Genomic DNA, 26,768 nt, shown 5'->3' with positions numbered 1-26,768 from the left:
AAGATTATTAGGAGCATGGAGGCTAAAACGTATGAAGAATGGTTGCAAGAACTAGCATAGCTAGTTTAGTGAAGAGAAGGACCAGGAGTGACCTGATAGCTGTGTTCCAATATTGAGGGGCTGTCACAGAGAAGGGGGGATCAACTTATTTTTCAAAGCACCCAAAGGCCAGACAAGGAACAATGGATGGAGAGAGAGATTCAGTCTAGAAATAAGGACAGTGGGAACAATCAACTCATCAACTAATGAGACAGCTTTCCTTCACAAGTTGTGGATACTTCATCATTGAAGGCTTTCAGGAAGAGACTGGACAGTCACTTCAGAAATGTTATAGGGTTTCCTGCTTGAGCAGCGGGTTGGACTAGATGACCTGCAAGGTCCCTTCCAGCTCTGTTATTCAGTATTCTGATCACATCTCCTGACTTCCTGCTGGCTTCCCTATTGACTTTGCTCTACAGCAGGGATCATTAGAAACTGCAGTCATGTGACCGTGAGTCACTGTGATGTCATAATCGTGAGCTGGGTGTCAAGCACCCTGATCTCAGTCATGTGATTGTGGGGTTGCTGCAATGACCAGAACTCTAAGGAACCATGGTAAGTCCCCTTGTTGAGCATTGTTGTAACTTTGAACCCCGTTACTGAACAAATGGTTGTAACTCAAGGACTATCTGGATCTACATTTTAAACATTTAATCATCACAAAGAACAACATGTCCCAGTCAAGCCAATAACATTGACTGACACTTTTTTTCATTTTGTTCATGCATTCTTTTGCAGTTTTACCAAACTTGGTTTTTACAATTACTTAAATAATCTTTTCTGTGTATTTTAATGCACAGAGTTCAGCTTATGGCTTCTGTAAAATAATTCCCTAGGCATGTTACAGGTTTTCAAGAGTTGACCTTGCCTTCATGCAGCAGGTGTTCGCTATTATTAGCAATTCATTTGATTAAATCTGAGCAGATGTTTTAACAATAAATCTTTATAAACAGCTTATAAAAACTATTTAGCACAAATGTTTACAATGTCTGTCTCCTAGGTTTATGTCAGCTGCCTCTTTGGGGACAGCTGTTCTCCTTTGTTATTGTCCATTATTTCAAATGGTTAGGCAATATATGACTATACATTGTGCTAACTAATATATGATAATACTTTGTGCCAAATTATTTATTGGAGGTTGCTACATATCACTTTCACATTAATTTTCAGGGAAACAGTTATATCAAACGGATGAATATCAGGTTTTTAATGGATGAGAGTGTTGGCCTCCTTAATTTTGTTTCTCCCGCTAAAGTTCACCTTTAAAAACTAAGGGTAGAAGTACAAGTTGCAAAGATATTGATTAATAGCCCTCACACAGTGATTGAGTGGCTATGCTATTAAGCCATAATGAGGCATGTTTGGTTTGGCTGAGCCATTGCATTTTTAATTACAGCTTCCAGCTTTAGCATGTTTCACAGATGGTTGTTTATATGTAAAGGTAACAATTTTTTCAAGCAGAAGTTGTGAGCAACGAGGTATTTGTCAATTTTCATACATAGCCCATAGTATGATAGCCAATTTTATTGAATCATTAATACTGAACTGGCAAAGGTGCTATAATGCTTAAAATATATTCTAGACAAGATGGAAAGCACACAGGTCAAACAAACAAACAATCATAAAAGTCACTAGGTAATTTGTTATGCCTTTTGCACTAAGACATGACTTCCTTTGATTGTGGTTTTTGAACAAGACAGAGTGGTTTGATATACATATAACACAAAGCCATAAACTATGCTTAATAAATCTCATGGCTGAGTTCATGTTTTGTTTTTAGTCAAAACCTATCAGTGTTATTGCTTAGCACAGCCCTTAAGGAGCGTGGTGGCACATGTGGTTAGAATGCTGGGTTGACAAACAGCAGGCCCGTGTTTGACATCCAAGTGCTACTGTGTGATGGGATGTGCCGCTCCTGTCATTTGCTCCAGCTCCTTCCCACCTTGCAGTACGAAAGGATGCAAATGTGAGTAGATAAATAGGTACCACTTCAATGGGCACGTTAATAGGGACATGAAAGGAGCCCCCCAACCAGGTGTCCCTAAGGCAACAGTGATGTCACCAGATAATCCTTTCAACCCAGAAGCGCGAAGTGAATGTGAAGAACAGCACTTTTAGTTCTGTTAGAGCTTCTCCTGTAGAGATGGAAATTGACAGCACTTTCCTCCCTTTTGAGGTAAAAGGTAAAGGTTCCCCTTGCACATACGTGCTAGTCGTTTCTGACTCTAGGGGGCGGTGTTCATCTCCTTTTCTAAGCCAAAGAGCCAGCACTATCTAATGACGATTCTGTGGTCATGTGGCTGGCATGACTAAATGCTGAAAGTGCACAGAACGCTGTTACCTTCCCATCAATGTAGTTCGTATTTTTCTACTTGCATTTTTTTTACATGCTTTCGAACTGCTAAGTCGGCAGAAGCTGGGGCAAGTAACGGGAGCTCACTCTATTACACGGTGCTAGGGATTCGAACCGCCAAACTGCCAACCTTTCTGATCGACAAGCTCAGTGTCTTAGTCACTGAACCATCATGCCCCACCCCTTTTGAGATAGGAAACATGAAAATGACAGATAAAATAGGCACATCAGAGTCCAAAATTTTAAAAAAAATCCATCAAAGGTTTGAGACTTGTGTATCTTGCCTAGCTCTCAGTATTTTTACAAACCCTAACTCTTTTTTGGACAGATATTTGTATGTATTTCTTAAGGATATTAATTGTGCCTGCCTTAAATCAGATTAATTTGTAGGTGTTTATTCCAAGTTTTCTAAGTTTGTCTTTAATGGACTTGTTCAGGAATATATATCTTCTCTTTGTATCAAACATTTTTATTTAGTTATAAAGGATTATAAAATACCAAGGAATATATACCTTCTCAACATCTGAAAAATGTTTAACTGAACATTCAACACTCAACATCAACTGCTAGTTACTAAAATCCTGAAAGAATAAAATTGCATTCTGTCAGTAAAAACAGACAGAACAAAACATACAAAGTTTTGTATGCTTCATGTAAGTACATAGTCCTGTTCTGTTGATATGTATACCCAGACATAAAAAAGAGACTGAAGCTCAGAAGATTATATAACAACCTATCAGAACAGGTGGACTGTGGCTCAGAGACATAGATCTTTTGTTAAGGTGTTTCTTCTGTAAATGTATACTCGGGTTGTCTTTATAAAGCACAAATTTTACACCACCTGTTTTCAAGCATCCTTGCCGCAATGAAAGTTGTTACCAGGTGAAATAGCTGATGGGCAAAGGCAGTCTCAACTTACAACCACAAGTGAGCCCAACATTTCTGTTTTAAGTGAGACATTTGTCAAGTGAAATTTGCCCCATTTTATGACCTTTCTTGCCACAATTGTTAAGTGAATCGCTGTACTTGTTAAGTTAGTGACCCGGCTGTAAAGTGAATCTGGCTTCCGCATTGACTTTGCTTATCAGACGGTCACAAATGAGGATCCCATGACTCTGCGACAATGCAGCCGTTATAAATATGAGTCAACTGCCGAGCATTTGATCCTAGGATCATGGGGATGCTGCAATGGTTGGAAGTGTGAAAAATGGTCATATGGTCATGTTCAGTGATGTAACTTTGAACAGTCACTAAATGAACTGTGTATATCAGGGACTACCTGTATGTCATTTATAGAGAAATATCTCCTCTTTTTTGTCTATTAGCTGAATTGTTCATTTGGTTGTTTTACAACATTGGAGTAAAATTGCACTTTACAGAAACTCCCATCTGTTTACTTTTAAAAAATACAATTAGGGTCCAGTAGCGTCAGCAGCATCGAGTTTCCCTGCTGTAGTGAACAAACAAGGCCTCCCTCCACCGCCACCTCCACCACCACCTCCGCCACCAGGACCTCCTCCTGCCATCGATAGAGAAAATGCAAAAGATGACGCAACTGCATCTCGTGCAGCCTTATTTGAGCAATTGAACCAGGGAGAAGCAATTACTAAAGGTAGGAAGCCTGCCATAACTTAGCACTTTTTCAAACCATTACTCTCTACATTTTCTCACAAAACTTAAAAGCACTTGCTTTCATGAACACAAACATCTTTATGCTAAAAATACTTAACTTGGAAATCTGACACTGCAGACACTTCTGGTGAAGAAATGGTGAGCTGAACATCCCTGAAGCAGTGGGGACAGCAGCCAGATACTGGATCGTGGCTGGCGAAACCTTCTGGACAAAGTTGAGATTATGAGATTGCCCATATGTACTCCAGACAGCTCCTTCTTGTGAGTAAACCACAGGAACCCAAGTTTTAGCAGTTGGCTTATGCGAGTGGCTGGGAGTCAAGGGATTCCATCTAAGCTCACAATGTAATGTGCCCTGTGTGGACACAAAGCACAACCAAATCTCATTTCTTAGTCACTTTTTGGGTTGTTGTTGTTTTTCTGCTTACCAGATATTAAGAACATTTGGAACAGCAAGTTTTTATTGCAACCATGGAGTGAGTTATTAAAAGAAGTTTGAAGTATGAATTTAAGAAACACATTTTCTGGAATAAACAGCAAAAGGGTGTTTAGAGTATTGATTTTGGAAAGTTACAAACAGACTAAGGGTCCAGATGGATTTGAAATGGACTTTGAAATTAATTCTAAGAATCCTTTCCATGGGAAAATAATTTTGTTTTGAATTCTTTTTACAAAAAAATGATAGGGTGGGATTTAAAGGTTGGACACCAGTAGGAATAGAAGGAACTAAAGATTATAGATAAAAGAGAAGAACAATTAAATTTGACTTATTAATACAGAATGGAATATTTTTTTTTAGCATTTGACACATTCCTGAACAATGGACCCAGAAGTTAATTTTAATGGTATCTGCCATTATAGGTAGTCGTCAACTTATGGCCACAATTAAGCCTGGAATGATGGTTGTACATTGCTGTGCTCATTAAGCACAACATGTGATTGCCTCATTTAATAACCACAATTCCTGCTCTCCATATAATGGTCATTAAGCAAATGTGTCAGTTGTTTTGTGGAGCAGAGATTGTTAATGGAGAATGGAGTGCCAAAATCAAACATTCTAATTCACCCTTTTTCTGTTTATTTCCAAAGAAAAATAAAACAAAATCCAAATTTGTAAACTTTTTTCACTAAGGGTTGGAAGGAATTCACTTGGTGTTTTCAAATTTGTTGAAAAGCAGTTAACAAGCAATTTCTGAAAGTGATTAGAAAAGAATGTGAACCTAATACCCTTAAAGGCACCGCCACTCCCTTGTCTCCCGGAGTTTAAGCTTGCTGTTGACTGCTGTTGACTGCTGTCTTGCAATCTTCTCGTGAGGAGCAGTGTTTGGAGCACTTGTGGGCAATCTCAAGTCCTTTCCTTGTCCAGAGAAGAATTACGATTAGCCGATCTACTCACTGGTTCTTTATTTTGCTGGATCTTTATTCTCCACTTTTAGTTGAGTCTTCTTCGGTTAACCATTTTTTCCTTAGTCCGCATTCATGTTTTATTTCTGGGGCATAGTACAGGCCCATTTTTGAATCTGTTGTCCTATTTTAATTACTACAACCGCATTTCTGGTTGTATGAATAATGAACCCAGCTATACATCACCTACCTATACTAGGGATTTACAGAAATATAAATATCCACATTTGTGTTGCAGAATAGTCAGATCAATAAGGGCATTAACTGTGTGTTGCCCAGAGTTGATTAAAATATGGGCAGCTATATAATTTAAACAAACAAACAAATAAACAAATGATTATGGCAATGATCTGGAGGACATGGGTCAAAAAGAGCACCAAAAATAAATAGGTTAGGACAAAGAAGCTATGATCCTCCCATTGTTAGTGTTAGCAACTTCCAATAGCTTTTGGCAATAACTTGAAAGGTGATGGGAAATGCCAACATCTGGAGAGCTTGTCTCATGATTCTGGTTTAGATAACATTTATCTAGTAGGCTTAAGGTGACTCCTTTCTTTCTGAGAAACCTTAAGCTATACCATATTTTTAAATTTGACAATTAAATCAAATGAATATTCTATAAATAGATGTATTCAAATATATGTCAATTTACCAAATACAGTACATGAATAATACTAATATGAGTACCATATATTAACAAAGCAAAGCTTATAAGTACAAAAAAACTTTTAAAATTCATGCTACTGCTTATGATTTTTATAGGACTTCGACATGTCTCTGATGACCAGAAGACCCATAAAAATCCCAGTCTGCGTGCTCAAGGAGTACCAATGCAATCTCCTACCAAAACCTATACTTCTGAGTCTCCCAAAATACCTCCTCAAAAGAGTTACTGTCCTGTGTTAGAACTTGAAGGCAAGAAATGGAGAGTGGTAAGTTCAACTCACTTGTAGGTAACCTTTAAAATTGATTGTAAGTGAGTTTTCCATTGAATTGTTCCCTAAGAATTGTGTGCTTGATTTTTTGTAATAGGATTAATAGTTTTACTTCCTAAGAATTTTAAATTAGCAACTGAAACATATATTGGACCCAGCAGGTAGAAACATCTAGCTAGCCCAGGGCTCTGCAACATTAAACACTCAAAGAACCATTTGGACCTGTTTCCCACAGAAAAGAAAACTCTGGGAAACTCAAAACCAGGGTGGGCATGGCCATGTCAACATCACTCTCTCCCAGTCACATGACACCCAACACCACCACGCCTACCCAGGTTTTGTGGCTCCCGGTGTTTTCTGTGGGAAATGGGTCTCTCTCTCTCCCTCTCATTTCTGTTTTTTTTGTTTTATCTTCTCAGGCCAGGTGTAGTGTGACTAACAGGGGAGGGCAAGGGGCATGGCCAGCCAGTGGTGGGATCACCCAACAGGGAGCCACAGCAGAGGGCCCAAAGGGCCACATGAGCTCCAGAGCTGTGGGTTGCTGACATCCGAGCTAGCCTTTCTGGGCTGAGAAACTAAGCCGGGCTGGGACTGGTTAATATTGGATGAGCAATCACCAAGAAGTAGCAGGGTTGTAATTTAGATTGGAAACCATATAGTAACTCTATATCATATCGTAACTACACTTTACATGTATCGTGAGACTTTGATTAAATTGTTACGAGGTAAGAAATAAGATATTTCCATATTTACAGAATTGCATTCTGGCTGAATGAAGAATGAAAATAATTCCTTGTGCATTTGCTAATAAAGGAAAAACAATGAATAGTTACAACTCATTCTATTCTTCCTTATCAATCTTATAATAATTATAACATTATAGTCACACCTAGAGATCCTAGTCTTTTCCCTGATGAAGGCTGAGACCTTCATCAGCTTCCCTCAGGATAAGCCTACAGAATCTATCTCATCTGTGGGAGAAACAGCCCTGTAAATACTGGTACTCAGTCTTCTTGGTTTTTATTGGTTACTAAAACACTGGTATGATGCCGTATTTCTCAACTACTGTAATTTCCACATTCTTTTGATGAGCAGGAGCCTATTTCTTATCCTAAGAAATTGATAGAAAGGGGAAGAAAAGACTGGTGCTGGATTTACAAAATTCAGCCCCAAATTCAATATTTGTTCATATCATAAGGGGAAACGATAGCATTAATTTATTGTTGACTAAATTTCATTTCCAATATAAGTTGTTTCTTTACCTAAGGCCAAATGTTCAAGATAGAATGCTGTCTCTAAAAAAAAGACAAACTGTTTTATGGCTAGACAGTATAATTTAGTTATTTTGCTGTCAAGGACTACTAAGGGTTAGGATTGAAAGTGATAGCAACCATAGGATAGAAACATGTTACTGAGATTTTGTTGCCAAAATTGGGAGTATTCTGGGATATGTAATATGTGCTGTATGTTGCAGGGGGCATATGCAGCAAATAAGTAATAGGTTCATTCTTCTGTGCTTTATTTTACATACAAATATTTAACGTACTGTATTGATTTCCATTTTGAACCATATTTCTTCTTTAATACATGTTATGTATTGCTGTTGTCATAGTTTTTTCCATCCCCCTCTTTTATATGTACAGTAACCAAAGGCAGTAAACATTCCTAATATTCCTGCCTCCCTTTTCTCCACAACACCTGGCTCAAAGTCACCCAGCCGACTTTCATGCCTATGGCAGAACTAGAACTCACAGTCTCCTGGTTTCTGGACCAACACCTTAACAACTATATCAAAGTGTCTCAAACATAAACTGCTAAATTGGAAACAGATATAAAACAATTGTAGAATGTAATTGCAACTTATGTTTTCCCTTGCCTTCAGTCTCTCTTTAAACAGTTAGAGATTGAGAGGAAAGTGCAAATGCTACTTTCTCATCTGTGGTAACAGCTACTATAAGATCAATTAAACCTCTTTTTTTTTTCAAACAATGCAGGAGTACCAGGAGGACAAGAATGACCTATTAATTTCAGACACTGAACTCAAGCAAGTAGCTTACATCTTCAAGTGCAATAAATCTACATTACAGATAAAAGGAAAAGTTAATTCCATTATTGTTGGTAAGATCACTTCTAGGACAACACTAAAGCTGAAATGCATATATCTCTTGAGCAAGTCTTATGGTGCACAGCAGACTTTAATTTCAAACAAACATGTTTAGGAATGCACTGTCTATTACAAGTCTTCTGAGCAAGCATTCGTTTATTCTTCCAAATAAACAGGCATAGTATAACACTGCTCAATTCTGTAAGGGGTTAATAGCTGAATATAAGGTTTTAAGACAGTTTTGTTGACATCTGCAGGGATATCTACATAACTAAAGTTATTCATAGGTATTTTCAAGAAGTGGCAAATAAATGCCTTCTCATATGAAAAACAATATAACTATACATTCTCTATACAATCCTTTTCCTTTTTTTCCCCAGACAACTGTAAAAAGTTTGGCCTTGTATTTCACAATGTTGTTGGTATTGTTGAAGTAATAAATTCCAAGGACATTCAGATACAGGTAAACCCATCTTCATATAACACTGCTATGGAAAAACAAATTCAAAATAGAAAAAAGTACTATTCACTTGTAAGATGATCCATCTCCCCATCTTTATGAAATTGGTATTTTGAGTAGTAGAACTAAATTAAGAAAACTGGCCAGAGGGAGAGTCCCCCACATTAGCTGAGCTTGGACTGACACAATTAATCATTGCCTTTATTAAAAACATTGCTTTTATTAATTATTTATATCCCTTAGCTCAAATAATTTTTTTCATGCTAAAGAATGTCCTGTTTTTCTCTTCTGAGGCAGGTTAAGATAATTACACATAGGCCAGTGTGAGCCTCAGAGTTAGGGGATAGCCTCTTGGGGAGATAAAGATTTATATAATTTTGATTTCTGATTTTATTGTCTTAGGTGCTTGGGAAAGTGCCAACCATTTCAGTGAACAAAACTGAAGGCTGCCATATATACCTCAGTGAGGAATCATTAGATTGTGAGATTGTGAGTGCTAAGTCATCTGAAATGAACATTCTGATACCACTGAATGGCGACTATGTAAGTACTACATTTTGGTCTGATACAAAACACAGAAGCATCCTTTAGTGTATCACTGATATTTTGTCTTGAAAAATGCTTTTGGGGGCAGCAAGTGTTGTCCTCAAAAATTTGGTTTGTGTGATCACAGTAGTGTTGTTTGTAGCAAATAGAGCAGCTTGTGTCACATAGGAATCTGGCCAGTTTTACCTTCAAAAAGTTCTTGTGTTATTATTTAGATCCTTTTTATCCAGTTTTATTATTTTTATAAACAACTCAAAGTGGCAAACATATACCTAATATTTACTCCTCCTCTTATTTCCCCACAACAACCTTGTGTGATGAGTTGGGCTGAGAGAGTATGACTGGCCTAAAGTCATCCAGCTTTCATGCCTAAGGCAGAACTGAGTCTTCTGGTTTCTAAGCTGGTGACCTTACTTTTTACTAGACAAAATTTGCTTGCTAGTTTACTGTGTATGTTTTAATGTTTATATTTATGATGGATATGTTATTATTTTTACACCGCTATATATACCATGGATATTTTCAGTACTGCAAGCAGTCATGAGTCAAAATGAAATTGGCAACATGTATATTTGGTAAATCAATAAAATGAAGCATTTCCTTAAAAGTCTTTAAGATGGGATTTAATTCTTCTAATCCTGTTAAGTTTGCATGATAGAGTGATAAAAGTGATTTATACAATATGCTTAACAGTTAACATATACATATGAGAAAGCAATTAACATATACAAACTTGGCTAAGTGGTTAGGTTGAGAGTAGAAAAATTATTTAGCTCCACATGATCTTGGATTTGTTGTGGGACAAAATAACTGCGCTGCTTCCTAAACAACTATTGGATGGTGATGGCTAATTCATTCTTCAGCCTTGTGTGACAGAAACTAAGGTCCAGAAGTCCAATACCTCTTTACTGTAGTTATTTTGGTTTTCATCCTTATATTCACAAGGGAGGGGTGGGAAAGAGACATAAATCGAGTTGTGTGGGCATTATGCTATGGTAGAATTATTATTTTTTGTTATTTTTTCACTCTTCTAAAAGGAGGAAGAAGCAAAACTGCTTAGCTTCCCTGATTGTTTTGCAACTTCTGGAAATCCAGAAGTTAACACAACTGAACTGAATAGGAGATGTACAATTATATCTTGATGGTTATTTACCTTTTCCAAAATCAATTTGCATTAGTTGCTAGGAAGCAATGTTAGAGGAAGGTTGTTGCCCTCTAGTGAATGTCTTGAATCCATCAGGTTTGGTGCTGTATGGTATAGTTTTTTCCCCCCTTACGGTCTTCATGTGAAATTAGATGACTTAAACTTAGAATAACTTTATTGTCACTTTGAATGTACACTAATCGGCATACATTAAAATGAAATTTTGTGGCATACAACTCTCAAAGGGGCACCACCTCCAATGCACACTACATAAACATGTCAAAATAAATAACTACAAAATTATGCATATACCCACATATATTATATGATACAGAGAAACAACAGAGTCTAGTTCGGATATATACATGTACAGGGCGAGAAAAACGAGATAAAAGCTTTACCTGCACATGCTGGGTATATGAGTGACCAAATTCTTTTTTTCCCCAACTGCTGTGTTGAGCAATATGCATGGAACTTAGCCTAGCAACCTTTTTTTTTTAAAAAAAAATCAATATTCCCTGTTTTATGAATTTGCACATTCAAACAACTGATGATATTTATGGTTGCACTGTGCAGAAATGTATATCCACAGCAACGTATACATGCATTTCCCAAATTAGCCTTCACATCTCATGAATGCAGATAACTTTAGGGGATAAAAACATCTGCAGAAATGTTAAAACATTGCATAATGCAGATGACAAAAGACAAGGAAATGATAAACTGAGCAGTTCTGGGCCATGGTGGTCAACCTCGTTCATATGCAGTAGCATAAGGAAATGAAATTTTTACAAAATCAAGAGATAACAATTAGAAACATAAAAAATATGAAGAACTTACACATTTTTTGAGTCAGTGTCTCTAGAGAATATATTTAACAATATATTCTGTATGGTATACCTTATAATCGAACATAGCATAGTGAAGTAATCACCTCCATTTTAAATGCTTGCAGGGGCAGCTCTCTGTTGGAAATCCCATCTTGTGGAATAGCTTATTTCTGGATATGAGACAGCTCTCCACCACTTCATATGCTAGAAATTAGTAAAAACAACAACAGGTTGTTCTGAAGAGCTATTTTAGGGTGGACATTAAAATGTTGAGGTTTAATTTATATTGTTGCCATTGTTAACATAATGTTGGGACAGCAATCTTATATTATGGGACTTGTAAGATGCCTTCATTTGCTAGTAGCATAGAACTAGCAGTATAATAACTTTCTATGTTGAAGAGCTGTGTATGTCATACAATCTTATCTAGGCCACTTAACCTAGTTTGCAGCCACAGATATGGTAAAGGAAGTATTCCATCCTCAATACTGATATATAGTAAGCCTAATCAAACAATGCATACAACTAGAGGAAGTGGTACCATTTTTTTGTCAGGCAATAACCTGTCTTGGGGAACATATATTATTTTTATAAAAAAATTGAATGTGCTTGTATGGTCGTACTGCAGTACAAAATTATGATAACTTTAAAGGCACATAAAACAAGAATTGTTCCATGTGGCACTACCTTGTTTTTGAATGCATGCTGTTATCAAATGATATTTTCAATTTCAATTTTAAATTTAAAAGAGTGCCACAAAATTATTATAATTATGTAATTATTATATTCAATCAATAAAAACTACAGAAATGCCACCCCTGTAGGTAGTCCTCAGCTTATAACCACTTGTTTAGTGGACTGTTCGAAGTTGCAACAGCACTTACAACCATTTTTCACAATTGTGATCATTGTAGCATTCTCATGGTTATGTGATCAGAATTTGGATGCTTGGCAAATGCCATGTATTTATGATGGTTGCAATATCCTGGGATCATATGATCGCCGTTTGTGATCTTCTGACAAGCAAAGTCAATAGGGAAGCCAAATTCACTTAACAACCAGGTTACTAACAACTGCAGTGATTCATTTAACAACTTTAGCAAGGAAGGTTGTAAAATGGGGCAAAACTCCCTTAACAACTATATTGCTTAGCAACGGAGATTTTGGGCTCAACTGTGGTCGTAAGTCTAGGACTACCTGTATTCTGTCTATGGTATTGATACAATATCTATAATGAAATGGTTGCTTGATAATACAGAAATTTCTGAGCTCTAAAAGCTAATCAAGTGGTATTGTTTTCATAACCAACACTTTAGCCAATTGATATTGTCTATCTTGCCTCCTTACAGAAAGAATTTCCTGTCCCTGAACAGTTTAAGACGTCATGGGATGGATCAAAATTGGTTACTGACCCTACCGAAATTATGGGTTAGTTTCCAGACCATACAGAAACTGCTGACCATGATCTCCAAAGAAATTCTGCCAGAAGAAAGTAGCAGCACGAAGAACAAAAAAAGCAGCACTAAATTGCACCACGGGTGTCTCCACAGGGGGGCATCTGGGACATATGATGATTCATGCATGATGATATCATGCAAATACTACAAATTATCTGCTTGTGTCGGAAGGTAGGGTGCAAGTATATTATTGAAGCATTTGCATGATGTCACTATGCGTGTGATTTCTTGACATTACTGCAGTTTAGTTTATATTGCAGTTAGTAGATTTTAAGGAAGCTATAAAATCAATTGCTTTACATACAGTATTTTTTCCGCGCTGAGATAATCATTGGAGGAAAGCATATAGATATATATATACATACAGTATAATGAAATGCATATTTCAAGAAAACATGGCATTCTGCCATGATTACATATGCATGGAAATCATTCTGTTCAATCTCTGTACACTTTTTGTAAGTAACCTGACATTTTCTAAAATATCTACAATTTGCCTTTATTCGCAGATAATGTACTCATGGTATCATATGAACACATAAAGACATTAAAGAGTTAAGCCAGTGGCTACTTCATACAATAAGCCTGATATAATTTGTAATATTTCAGTGTATTCCTTTTTTTAATGATTGGTGGTCAAAAATACCAATACCAATAAATAATACGTCATTTTACTTCATGGAATTGATACCATGTACTATATATAGCTGGACCTCAATAAATCTGTATATTTGCTAATGGAAAAGAAAGCCAGATGTTTTAATTATATTTCAGTTATATGCTTCCACCTTCTATTTTTAGCACTCAGGAGGCTAACAAATAGAGCATCTGTAAGGGCTCTATCACCTGCAGTACTATGGAGTAGTTCACACTGATCAGTACTTTTAAAAAAATGCCCACTCTAGTGACACCGAATGTTCCCAGTTCTCTGTTCTTGGCTGTTTATTATGATGGCTGGTCACACAATCAGTTGTTTAGATTAGGTTTAACATTTTTATACACTTCAAAGTCCTTCCCAAATACCCAGGATAAGCAGATGTTGTACAATCTTAGAGGTATCATCATAGGAGATAAATTGTTCCAAGTAATGCTGCCTTTTTGCAATCAACTGATGATGATTTCTGTCAATGCTGATGGTGTTCAAGTGGTGATCCAGATGTTTTGGGATTGCACCCAAGGCACCTATTACTACTGGTACTATTTTTGGTTTCTTTTGACAGAAGTTTTACTTATTATTTGTAACCACTTCTTAAAAAGCTGTTGGCCTGTTTGCTGAATGTTTAACTTTGATCGCTTATATGGAGTCCCTTTTCCAGACACTGTTAACAATTTTAAGATTGTTATTCCAAAATGTAATGCTAATCTTTGTTGTATTTTGTGTGACTGTCTCCTGCCATTAGGCTTTTCAATGAATAGTAGCAAATTTATACTACAACCTAACTGTGAAAGTGAGGGATTCTGCAATAAATAAATATAAATTCAAATTCAGCAGCTTCTAGTTTTAAAAAAAGTATTAGAGATTTAATTTTGTTCAAAGTAGATGGAGTTGTAGTTCTGTTTTTATTTCTATTTGTAAAATTTGCATGCAAATATTTAAAAGGTCTTTTTCTCCATTACCTCTGAACTCAAATTGTATTTTTAGGGATATAAGCTTGATTTTTAAATCCACATTGTTAAATTTTTAACACTGATGTGACATGTAGTACCTGTATGGTTTCTGTGCACACTACTCAACTATGCTATGTATCACTGGTTACTGAATAGCAAATTTTTGCAAATATAGCAAAACAGTAATAGGCTTACAAAACTACAGCAGGACCTATATTGTAACAATTGCAACTAACACTTTTTAATTGCAATATCTAGTGTTACAGTAAATAAAATTTTGGTATTTGTCTAATATGTATAATGTTGTGAGTTTAGTACATGCCACTTTCAGTTACAATCATCTGGCATGAGGAATAAAGATAAAATTGCAGTTTCTTTACAGAGCAAAACATAAGCTTTATTATTACACTATGTTAAGCCGCATATAGGCAAACACTGTCATACCTACATTAATTTGTAAGAAAGACAGCAGCATACAGCATTCAGTTGAGAATGTACATATTTAATTTCTCCCCACCCCCATATTTAGTTCTGTTAGGCTTTCATGTTTTGTAAAAAATATTTCTATAATATGGATATCAGAATATTATATGAAAAAAATCATGGTGCACTGAACAACACGGGTCATGGAAAGCTATCAAAAGTGGCAAATAGTTTGATATGCTAGTCTAAAAACAATTAGAAGATTTTTAGTCCACTATTTTATTTATGTCCAGCTTTCCCTTTTGAGGTCCTACTATATTGCCTCATCATGGTATTTCTGGAGGGTATGAGTGAAGAACACAAGCACTGTATGCCAACTATATATAATCCTAGCAAGAACACAATGGTCATCCGAGCTGCCCTGCTAAAGCAAGCAAATACCTGTATTGGGCAGCAGTAACAAAAGAAGATTCTAGAGGTGGATGATGACTTTAATGACAATGGCAAAAGCATTTCATACTGAGTGAGAGAAAGTATGGTAAATCAAGATAGGAAGCTGGAAGGGAAGCTCGTAAGTTGCTGGCTAAGTCTCTCTCCCCTCACATGAACAGCTTCCCAACCACTCTGTGCTCATGCCATGCTGGCAAGTCACATACTCTGCACACCCATGGTGTGGATCGCACCACACCATTATTGAATCTCTGACCCATATCACACCATTGTTGATCCATCTTGCCTGTCTCTTGTGCTCCCAACCTGCACTTCTGTACCACACTCATTTACCCACCCATCCATATATATGAATATCATCAGATGAAATATACAGAAATGAACTGAACAACAGAATGGAGAAGATGTTGAAACAGCAAACAGTTCTTGGATAATACACATCCAGGACAATTTAAATTTTTGCACAAAATTTCTGTAAGGGTTTTCCAATTGCTCTTGAAATCAGAAAGTGTAAATTCATCCACATCTTTGAAAAGGATATAAAAAAAGCAAATACACCTGCTTTTTATTCTTCAGTCAATACTGATTTATGAGCCTGTGTAACTAGATTTGGAATAAAGTGTGAACAAAGCCACTAGCATTAGGTAGCCAGCAGATGGCAGAATGATACTGAAATGAAAATAATTTCTAAATTTCTGGTTAAGACAGGGCGTGTCAAATTTATATTTACAGACAAAGAAATAAAGGTTGGTAACTATGAATTCAATAGTAGTTTATCACGAAGCAACTGCCTGTGAAGGCTCCTGGATTGGGGCTGAAAGATGAAAGCGGAAGCAGTATGCTACCTCCCATATTTGCGTAGACCAGGTTGCCCTGACACTGGTCTCACCAGAAAAAAACACTTAAGACAGGAATATTATCCAGAAAACTGTACTAGTCCTGTATTTAAAAATATGCTAAATTATTAAAAGGTTACTTACTAGATCATGACATGTTTATCCCCTGAAAATTCATTTGAACTTCAAATTTCAAATATAGCTAACAAGAAACAAGCTAATTCCTTAATTGCTATGTACACCTCTCAAAGTCACCTATGTGAGATGAACAGCTATATAAATTTATTTTATAAATAAACCAACCCACACCTGGTCAAATTGGAGCAGAATGAGCAAGAGAGAACTCTCTGTGCATATGCACACGTGCGCATGCATTTTAAAAAGGATTTTAAAGAATGGGTTTTTTCGCTGTCCCACAACCAATTTTTCTAGTGTTCTCTGAGATATAAAACCTATGGCAGTTTGAAACCTCATCAACTAATTAGGTAATCCAGCACTGTTTCAATTGGACACAATTCCCAAGGCTGGCACAATAGCTGCCCCACAGCTCCTTCAGGAATTCCTGGCAGAGGCTATGTGTGTGCCTAGCATCCTGTTTGGCTCTCAGTTCCCACCTCTCTGCCGGCCTTTGCAGCTGACATGCTTATTTTACAACAGGGGTCTCTGAGTTACAGGTAGTCCTCGACTTGGAAGTCCACAATTGAGCTCAAATTTTCTGTTATTAAGTCCCTCCAGTTAAGTGAATCACCAGTTGATAAATTAGTAACCCAGTGATTAAGTAAATCTGGCTTCTCCATTGAATTTGCTTGTCAGAAGGTCACAAAAGAGAATCATGTGTTTTGGGGACACAGCCATGGTTATAACTGGTTGCCAAGCATCTGATTGTGAATCACATGATCACTGGATGTTGCAAAGGTCCTAACTGAAAAATGGTCATAAGTCCCATTTTTCAGACTGTTGTAACTTTGAATGTTGCTGAACTTTGAATGTTAACAATTCCGTTTAATTATTTAAAATAAATAAAAATTATTTCAATTTTTGCCATTTGCATTTCATTCGGTCCTTCCTTCTGCCTCCTTTCTTTAATGATTCTATTCCACCATTTCTTTGATATTAGTGTAACCTTTGTCCCGCAGCAAGTTGTCCTGCAATGAGTCAGCTGCGGCATGTTAGAATGTTGAGTTGGCCATGTTGAATTGTCATAAGTGAGCCATTGTATGTCGAGGACTACCTGTAGTCAATTTTAAGAGTTGTAGACTTCAACTTCCTGGCTTTGGTTTTGGAGACCCCTGTTTTAGAAGAACAGCTTGCTAGCAAAGATGCCAATTCTAGTCCAGTTTACGCAAAGGTACCAAAGGAACTCCATCCTTGGCAACTTTAAGACGTGTGGACTTCAACTCCCAAAGTTCCTCAGCCAGCTTTGCTGGGAGTTGAAGTCCACAGGTCTTAAAAGTTGCCAAGGATGGAGGCCCCTGCGCGAAACTGTTGAAAAACCGACCGACCGCACCTTAAGTAAAAGGCCTGCCCAAGAATTGTGCGCGGTCATCTGATCGAAGATTTCGCCACGGCGACGGCCAAGAGAGTAACACAACGCTTCCCCCCAACACAAACCACGCCCGAAGTCTAGACCAATTTGCACAGCCTCTTTTACACCCAATTGAGAATCTTGAGTAAATAAACCGCACCCTCTCACGCACACACCGCCCTTTCTCTTTCAGAGAGCGGTTGAGGGAGGAGAGCGGGGGCGGGGGGAATTGTCTGTTCGTGCCGGAGCCCGGGAAAGACGCCGGCCGAGATGGTTCAGGGCTCCCGCCTGCCTCCGCAGCCAGTGACGTTCGCCTTGTGGGGGAGAAGGCCGTTCCGGGCGGCGGCCTCACCTCCGCCTTCGAGCGAGGGCAAAGACAATTTGCTGACGGGCTTGCGCCTGCGCGGTGCAAAAGGCAAGGCCGCCACAAGCACGGCGGGAGGAGGCTTTTCGGGCCGGGCCATGGCAGAAGCCAGGGAAACCCCGAGGGAGGATGGCCACGGCGGCGGTGGGAGCGTCCCCACGGCCCAAGAAGGAGAAGAGGCCATCAGCGCGGGGGAATACTCCAGGCGCGTGCACCAATGGCTCTGGGACTCCTACTGCGGCTACCTCAGCTGGCAGAGCGGCCTGGCCGCGCTCATGGCCGGAGCCGCGAACGCGGCGGCTTCGGCCCCGCCCCCCGGCGCCTATTACCCCAGCGGCGGCGGCGGCGGGGGCGGCAGCTGCTACTACCTCCTAGCCACCTCCGTTGCCCCCGAGGGCGGTTCGGCTCCGGCCCGCGCGGCCCCGGCTTGGCCCCCGCCCGCAGTCCGACACGGGGCCCCGGCCCAGCGCCCCGCTCCTGCCACCGTCGCTGCCCCCGCTGGCAGTTCCCAACGGGAGCCTGGCCGGCCAGCAGGTGAGTCGTTCTTTTCAGATGGAAGGAGGAGGGAAGGGTGGGGTGGGGACTCGGCCGAAGACCAGGAACGTTTTGACGAAGGTAGAGAGGATGGTGAGCAGTGGGACGCCTGAGGTAGGTTTGGAGCTAATTTCCTTTTTAATCCCGGCTGGTACAACAATTCATTCAGTGACAACGTCACAACGAGGCTAAAAAAAACGGACGACTGTTTTTCACGCTTAACAACCGTCCTAGCACACACACCCCGATGGTCACGTGATCAGATGCTTGGCGCCCGACTGGTATGGTTGCTGTGTTTGGGGGGGGGGGGAAGGTGTCGTGCGACCCCCTTTTTAGGACCTTCTGACAAGCAAAGTCAACAGGGAAGCCGCATTTACTTAACAACCAGCTGATTAACTTGACAACTGACCAACCAAGAAAAGTTGTGAAAGGGAGGGCAAACTCACTTAAGGGATGTTTCTCTTAGCAACATCAATTTTGGGCTTTGTGTGTGGTCATAACTGGAGGGACGGCTTGTATTGCTTAGTGTGCCTGCGAAGTCTTAACCCAGCGGGAAACGCCGCTGGTCTGGTCGGGGTTGAAGTAGAAAGAAGTCTGCAGAAGGAAGAGGTGGCTTGACTTGCATAATGGGATGACTTTCGTGAAAAATGTTTGTGCTTTCTTAATAGACTCATTTACTTTTGGTATAACAAAAGCTTTTGCAGATTAGGATCCACCTTACCAGATACTGTGTACAGTATGTCCTCATTTTGGAGTGCATAAACCCAGATGGGCACGGAGACAAGGTGAACCCAGTGAGCTTGGGTGGAAAGACTACAGGTAGTCCTCAACTTAAACAACAATTCATTTAGTGACCATTCAAAGTTACAATGGCACTGAAAATAGTGATTTATGACCATTTTTCACATTTATAACCATTGCAGCATCCCTACGGTCAGGGAACTGCTTGGCAACTGTCTCATATTGATGACGATTGCAGTGGTCTCGAGTCATTTTGTGACCTTCTGGCAAGCAGCCAATGGAGACCCCAGATTCACTTAACAACCTTGTTACTAATTTAACAACTGTGGTGATTAACAAATGTGGCAAGAAAGGTCGTAAAATGGGACAAATTCACTTAGGTTTCTCACTTAACATGAATTGTCATAAGTTGAGGGCTACCTGTAATTAATTACTGTATGAGGGCTACAAATGCTACAAACCCCATTATCATAATGCAGCACTATTACTGTTACCATGTAACAGATTTATGCATTAACCCTCAAGGTAAGACCAGGTTAAACAGGAAGCAGTCATCCTATCTCAGCCTCTTGCTGAAATGAAATGGCTCTTTTTGTTAGTTTTCTCTGGATGTAATGGAAAGGAAGGTTTAAAAAAAATAGGATTGCTCATGAGTTGTTTTTCCCACCTAATATTATTTTCCGTTATCTTGAAAGGTTGCAGTGGGAATACGTAGTGAAGAAGTCTCCTTCCATCAGTCCAGTTATACAACACTGGATTCATTCCTCAATTTTGAATTTTTAAAAAATAACAGCAGAGAAATAAGCAGAGGGCTTTTTCCTATAGCTTTCTCTACCTTGATCTATTACTGTAATGAAGAATTAGATATGATATCGCTAACTCATTGGCCTTAGCAATTGGACAGTGGAGAATAATTCCTGGTTTGCTGCTGAAAATGGTAGCCAGGAACTGGTACTTATTGAAATACTTTAATAGGAATATTAGAGTGGCTTTGATTATGGCTCTACATGCCTGGTAACAGTATTCGTATTGCTTAACGATATTAGGTAACCATACTATTGAGCCTTGAATTTTTCATTTCTGTATCTCTGGAATGATATCAGATTCAATATCGGCTTCTCTTATCAGTCCCCGGTACAATGGCCTCTTAGTGTAAGGTGCCCTGCTACTCTTTTTAAAGAGCATGGCTATGGATCAGATCGTCCGTTAATATCAAGAGTCTTCTAATCCTCTATTTACAGTAATCAAATCCTGGCATAAACCCAACTCACTACACAGGGTTGTTGTTATGGGGAAAATAGGAGGAGGAACCTGTTAGATAAGTTCACTGCTTTGAGTTATTTATTAAAATAATAAAGGCAGGGCACAAATTAAATAAAGGAGCAAGATTGGCCCTATAGTTGGTAGAGAAAGGTTTATGGTGTCTTACGAGAAAGTGCTTGGTATCTCAGTTCAGGCATTAAGTCTCAATTGTCTAACCACAGCATGGTACAGCAGAATATGGCTAGTGTTTAATCCTTTGTGAAGTCCGTACATTGCAGCTGTCTTTGGAAGGGCAGAATTCTATCAAAAGATCTCATAATGATCTGTAGTAAAACATATAACCTAATACATTTTCAGTTGTGTCCCTATCTTCTTAAGTATGAGTTTATTATATTGTCACTTGAAATGTAAATTAGTGTGTAAAATGAAGTTTTTAATTAATTATTTGACCTTATATTACAGAGTTTGTTCTATGATATTTAATGCAAAATAAATTATTTGTTTTTGTTCAGGTCGTGAATACATAATCCCGTCTTTGGCTCATCGATTTATAGCAGAGATGGTGGATTTCTTTATTCTTTTCTTTATCAAGGCATCAATAGTTTTGAGTATTATGCACTTAAGTGGAATAAAGTAAGTTGCACAGTACATAATCTAGTTAATCACTTTCGTTATATCTGTTGCTTGCTACATTATATATTTATTTCTAAATACAGTAAACTATTCCATTTCAAACTGCAGGCATGGATCATGCAAAATGAGTATATATTTTCTTCTTAAAAAGAATTTTAAAAGTAAAGGATGTTTTCCTGGCAGCTTTAGCTATTTGTCTCCTGTGTTCAAACAGGATGGAATAAAAGTTTAAAGTTTTTTAAAAAATCATTGTATCCATGTTTCTGTCTGTTCTTCTGTTTTGGCAGTGATGCTGTCTAGATGTTTTGTTGGGGTGACAATTGCCATGATAAATTTCCCCGCTTCTGTACTTTCTCAAAAGAAAATACTAAAGTAAAGGTAGACTTTCTCCTATTTAACCTGCAGAGGGAAATTAGCAGAAGTCTTGTTAATTTCATCCAATCTGAAAAAGAAACAGAAAGACCTAGCAGTGTACTAGTGCACCTTGAAAAGAGAGTAAAGTCTTTCTTCATGCCATCAGTAAACCTACTAAAAGAAAAAAGGTTCAGCCAGCATTTCACCAGTTCACCTCAGAGAGTGGGAGAGCCCATCGATTCATTTTTCCACTGTGGAATGGTCCCTTCAGAAGGGAGCAGGCAGCCCAGCAGGCCCTGAAGAACAGGAACCGGTGACCAAAGGAGAAGACGTTTCTGCCACAGCACAGACCTTAGACATTGGAGCAAAAACATTTGCCAGCAGCCAAGTGAAACAAAGCAGCCATGCTATGCCATCTAAAATCACACTATCTTTAATGCAGATCAAGAAAATATGGGCAAAAGTTACCCATACGTGCTGAGGATGGGTTGAGGATGGTGTCATGTGTTTTTATCCTCAAGAAACAATTTGTGAGTCATTATCATGCTAGAGCAAACAAGATGTATAAAAGAGCCCTCAGATGCCATTTTCTTTGACAATATGTTTTATTAGTAGTACATTCAAATTTAAAGTACATAACTTTTGTACCCTGAATATTCTTCTGAAACAAAAAGTCCACTAAATAAAAACGTTTCCATTTACAGTTTATGTTACCTCTAAGCTATACATAGAATAGTATTGCTTATTCATAGTGTTACTTACTGTATTATACTTTTGATGCAGGGATATCTCAAAGTTTGCTATGCACTACATTATAGAAGAAATAGATGATGAAACTTCCATGGAAGACTTGCAAAAGATGATGATAGTGGCCCTTATCTATAGATTGCTGGTCTGCATCTATGAGGTATACAACTTTTACTTGTACAAACAATAGAATATCTGTTTTGGAGACTATTCAATCTATTTTCATTGTTGACCCATATGTTTTATGAACTTAATTGAATTTTTAGTTAGATTAATGAGATTATATTAACCTAATAAATATTCAGAATATTTATAAAAGCCATTGACATCCAATACTGCCAACGGTAAATAGCCACTAAAATTTCCATTTGACCAAGAATCAGAAACCGCACAAAGCCATGTAGATAAGAGCAAGTTTTATTCACGATGACAGAAAATAAGTTATCCCTCCCATTATACAGGTAGTCCTTAACCATCATTTGTTCAGCAGCCTTTCAAAGCTATGATGGCATTGAATGAAGGGACTTACAAGTGGTACTCAAAGTTCGGTCCATTGCAGTGCCCCCACAATCACATGAACACAATTCAGATGCCTTGTACTTGCATCCCACAGTCATATGACCACCACTTGCAACCTTTCCTGCCATCTTCCTACAAGCAAAGTCAGTGAGGAAGTATGCAAGGAAGGTCACAAGTCTCCCACCTTTCTATGCATGCATGACCATGCACACCTTCCCCTTTCATTCACAAACACCCATATCCTCTTTTTCTGCCTCCCTGCACTAACATAGGTGCACACACTCCATTCCCTGTTTCCCTGTTGTCCTGGCAATCGCATGCCCTCTTTCCATAGCCTATGTGTGGTTGCACAAATCCATGCACTCCATGGCCTCTTTCCGTGGCCTTTCTGCTCTTACAAACACCCCACACCCTCTTTGCTTGCATGTACCTTAATCCATTTCTTTGACTTCCTTGTGAACACATGTATTCTGCACCCTCTTTCCTTGGCTGCCCTGTGCTTGCTCACGTGCATGCACCCCAGCCTTCCTGCGGTTGCTTTTGCCCTGCACCTCATTCCTGGTGGTTTTTCTGAGTTCATGTTGCATCAAGCACCACCTCCCCAGATTTCTGCTTGTCCTGGCTAGGCCTCTCAGTGCCCTCACATACCCCCCTGCAGCAACTCTGCTCTTTACCTGTAGTCTCCCTTTGCTTCCCATTTGATGACTCACACATCTCGAATTACAGTGACAACAGGGACTGCCTGACTTGCTGTTATAAAGCGAGTTGAGGTGATTACGTACTTTACAGTCATGTGGTAATCTCAGTCCCAGTCGTAATTTGAAGGGAGCCTGTAGTCTCATTATTTCAAATGTGTATTACATTAGGTTTATCTTGTCTCAAGACAGTTTCATTACTGATATATTATGCATGGTAAAACATGTAATTTTAGTTATGAGAATTTTTTTCTTTCAGATCATTTGTATTTGGGGAGCTGGTGGTGCAACTCCTGGGAAATTTCTGCTAGGCCTTCGAGTTGTGACATGTGATACATCAGTACTTATTGCACCAAGTCGTGTGTTGGTGATACCATCATCTAATGTGAGCATAACAACGTAAGTTTTATTTTTGTCACTGCAATATTATACCTATATGAATCATTAAGGTGTTTTCAGTGATGTATAATCTACATTAGGGGTGTCAAACTTGGTTTCATTGAGGGCAGCATCAGGGTTGTGTTTGACCTCGTGGGGTGGTGGTGGCCAGCTTGACGTCACGTTGGGGGCGGCTGAGGTGGCCCGAGTGCTCTGCCAGCGAAAATGGGCTGCTAAGCTCCGTTTTCAGCTGCGATGGCCTCCTACAACCCTAAGCCAGAGAAAACGGAGCTCAGGAGGCATGCAACTCTCCCAAGCTCCGTTTTTGCTGGCAGAGGCACCATGAGCCAGTCTTTTGCTGTTTCCAGGGTGCCGTGCGCCAGATCTAGGCACCCCGCGGGCCAGGTTCGCCCCGGGCCTTGAGTTTGACACCTCTGATCTACATAATGTAAATATTATTAGATTTATATAATTTTTATTCCCTACTTCAGCTTCATATTTAAGGATATTTTACAGCCTGACTAAACTCAATGCAGATTTGGGAGTGTTTTTTTTTTTTAAGTGAACCAAACTAACAAGTACATTGCTGGAAATAAAATGTATGTAATAAATCTGTCTTCAGCCATTTTTGAATGATAAAAAAAGTTGAATAAATTGGGGAACTTATTTATAGCTCTTCATACTTGTAAATCTGAATTATTTGCCCACTGTTGGGAGACATTGTATAATGAAGAATAAGTCACGGTTATCTCCCTCAAAACATTTTTATATTATTTCATTATATCGTGTTTTAGCTTCAGCTGTGCTAAATTGATTCTTAATCGTAAGATTAATATTTTCAGTAATTCAATTCTACTCTGAGGTTTGCCTAGACAATAAGACTGTGTGTGATTAAGTAATTCAACAGCATTAACAATAATAATAACAGCATTTGTTAAAGAGCCTCTGTGGCATAGTGGATAGAGTGCAGTACTGTAAGCTACTTCTGCAGCCCACAATTTGGCAGTTCAAATCTCAGCCTTCCATCCTTCTGAGGTGGGTAGTAAAACGAGGGTCCAAATTGTTGGAGGCAATAGGCTGACTCTGTAAATCACTTTGAGAGGGCTGTAAAGCACTGGGAAGTGGTATATAAATCTAAGTGCTATTGCTATTGCTATTAACATAATTATGTAGGACTTTAACTCATCTGGAATGCTATATCACAACTTAAGCTATATCACTAACAATCAGTGCAAAAACATTGCTTGACATCCTTTCTTTGGGATTTGTGAGGTAATGTTTCCTTCCAGAAAATTAATTAAATCTACAGATACATCATTTTAAGAAGTGATAATCTTTTTTCATAATGGCAGGAGAATGGTATTCATTACATAAATGCTAGAAATTAATGTGCGTGAAAAAAGTAAAAATATGATTGCAGAAATGTTGGCTTATTCAAAATAGAAAGGACTCATTAAAAGAGTAGGAATAGAAAAAAACATGTTTATCGATGCTGACAATATTTTGAGCATTTTTATTTTTAACATGTAGCACTCATCTATAGTCCAGTTCAGACAACAAATTCTAGAGATATGTCTGCTTTTTCCTTACAGGTCTACAATACGAGCTTTGATCAAGAATTTTTCTATTGCTTCCTTCTTTCCAGCATTCATTACTCTGTTATTCTTTCAACATAACAGAACAGCTTATGATATTGTAGCAGGGACTATCGTAGTAAAAAGACATGGTCTCAGATGATACTCAAGGATACCTTTATTCCACTGTCCAAATATACTGGAGCCACTTTGCTGGATTTCTGAATCTCACTCAAGAACAGTGCCAATTACAACATTGAGTTACAACGTGAGTGCAATAAGTCTTGGGGACCCGTGCTGAATGAATTTGAATGGCAACTCAAGAGCAGATATTTGAACAGAGCCAGAACACTCAAAATCTTCAAAAGTCATTGGCAGTTTCAAAGGAATAGTATTTCTCTTATGAGAGGAATACTAATTCTGTATCAAAAGATAATTTATTTTTTATGAAAACAAAACCATTGTCATTATTGGAGGAACCAAAGCAATTACAGTGTTTTTGAGAGAAATTTACTACCGAGAATTGTATGCTGCTGTTGTTTTGGTGGGATTTGTAAGTGTTTGCTACTCATATAGAAGCCTTATCATTAATTGCTCACACAACCATTGTATTTTAAATACTGAAGATGTTTCTGTACACGTGTTAAATGTCTTGCATGATGTGAGTATTTGAACAAAATACAAATTCAACATATCAGATATTATGAAGATAAAACTAGTATTAATTAATAGGTAAAATACTAGGAGCTTTGGCAGTCCTGCTGTAGACAGCCAAGACAGATTTAATTTAACCCCTGCTTTGGGTGGTTTATAAATTGTTTTCCCATCTTTTCCATAAACCTACTTTTGAATTTTCTATAAAAGCATAGAAAATTTAAATCTGTATTTTATTGTGTAAAACACTTATTTCACATATATTTAACAACAGTCAAACTAATTTTTGAATAAAACCAGAGAAAATATATGTATAACCTTTTGCACCATTTTATAAGAAAATGTGGTTTCTTATTTTAAAATAAATCACACTATTGCTAAAGCAATACAAAGAGTGTAAAAATGTAAATTAGTACTCTTATTTTATCTGCCTGTGTGCCTGGATCACTTAAATTATACTTACTAAATAAAACCTATTTATTTTGCATGATTTATTTTTATATATTTATGTGAAATAGCCATGTTCTCAGTTTTTTTACATCTGACACATTGATTTAATAGGGATA

General features: G+C 38.2%; 2 protein-coding genes across 11 annotated transcripts in view; both read left to right on the top strand.

Moving 5' to 3' along the window:
* The window catches only part of CAP2 (cyclase associated actin cytoskeleton regulatory protein 2), a 34,251-nt gene extending 19,364 nt beyond the window's left edge, over window positions 1–14,887 (top strand). For all 9 annotated transcript variants that reach the window (XM_026699572.2, XM_087930877.1, XM_087930883.1 and 6 more), the window contains 6 exons: window positions 3,809–4,004; window positions 6,191–6,360; window positions 8,358–8,481; window positions 8,848–8,930; window positions 9,330–9,470; window positions 12,797–14,887. In XM_026699572.2, the coding sequence (XP_026555357.1) occupies window positions 3,809–4,004; window positions 6,191–6,360; window positions 8,358–8,481; window positions 8,848–8,930; window positions 9,330–9,470; window positions 12,797–12,880 (798 nt within the window). In that variant the 3' untranslated portion in view covers window positions 12,881–14,887. The remainder of the gene's footprint in view (window positions 1–3,808; window positions 4,005–6,190; window positions 6,361–8,357; window positions 8,482–8,847; window positions 8,931–9,329; window positions 9,471–12,796) is intronic.
* A 3,267-nt stretch (window positions 14,888–18,154) lies between these two features.
* On the top strand, window positions 18,155–26,692 carry FAM8A1 (family with sequence similarity 8 member A1). Of its 2 annotated transcripts, none has more exons than XM_087930875.1 (5): window positions 18,155–18,644; window positions 21,161–21,281; window positions 22,419–22,542; window positions 23,856–23,995; window positions 25,620–26,692. In XM_087930875.1, the coding sequence occupies exons 1-5, from the start codon at window positions 18,209–18,211 to the stop codon at window positions 25,648–25,650; spliced, it is 852 nt and encodes a 283-aa protein (XP_087787001.1). In that variant the 5' UTR covers window positions 18,155–18,208; the 3' UTR covers window positions 25,651–26,692. The 2 variants fall into 2 exon arrangements, with proteins under 2 accessions (XP_087787001.1, XP_026555360.2); XM_026699575.2 differs by having other exon boundaries at window positions 25,567–26,692.
* Window positions 26,693–26,768: the final 76 nt, after the last annotated feature.

This window comes from Pseudonaja textilis, chromosome 3 (genome assembly GCF_049901715.1).
Source record: "Pseudonaja textilis isolate UNSWEBS1 chromosome 3, rPseTex1.2, whole genome shotgun sequence".
Lineage (NCBI taxonomy): Eukaryota > Metazoa > Chordata > Lepidosauria > Squamata > Elapidae > Pseudonaja > Pseudonaja textilis.
This window is presented reverse-complemented; position numbering and strand designations above follow the sequence as displayed.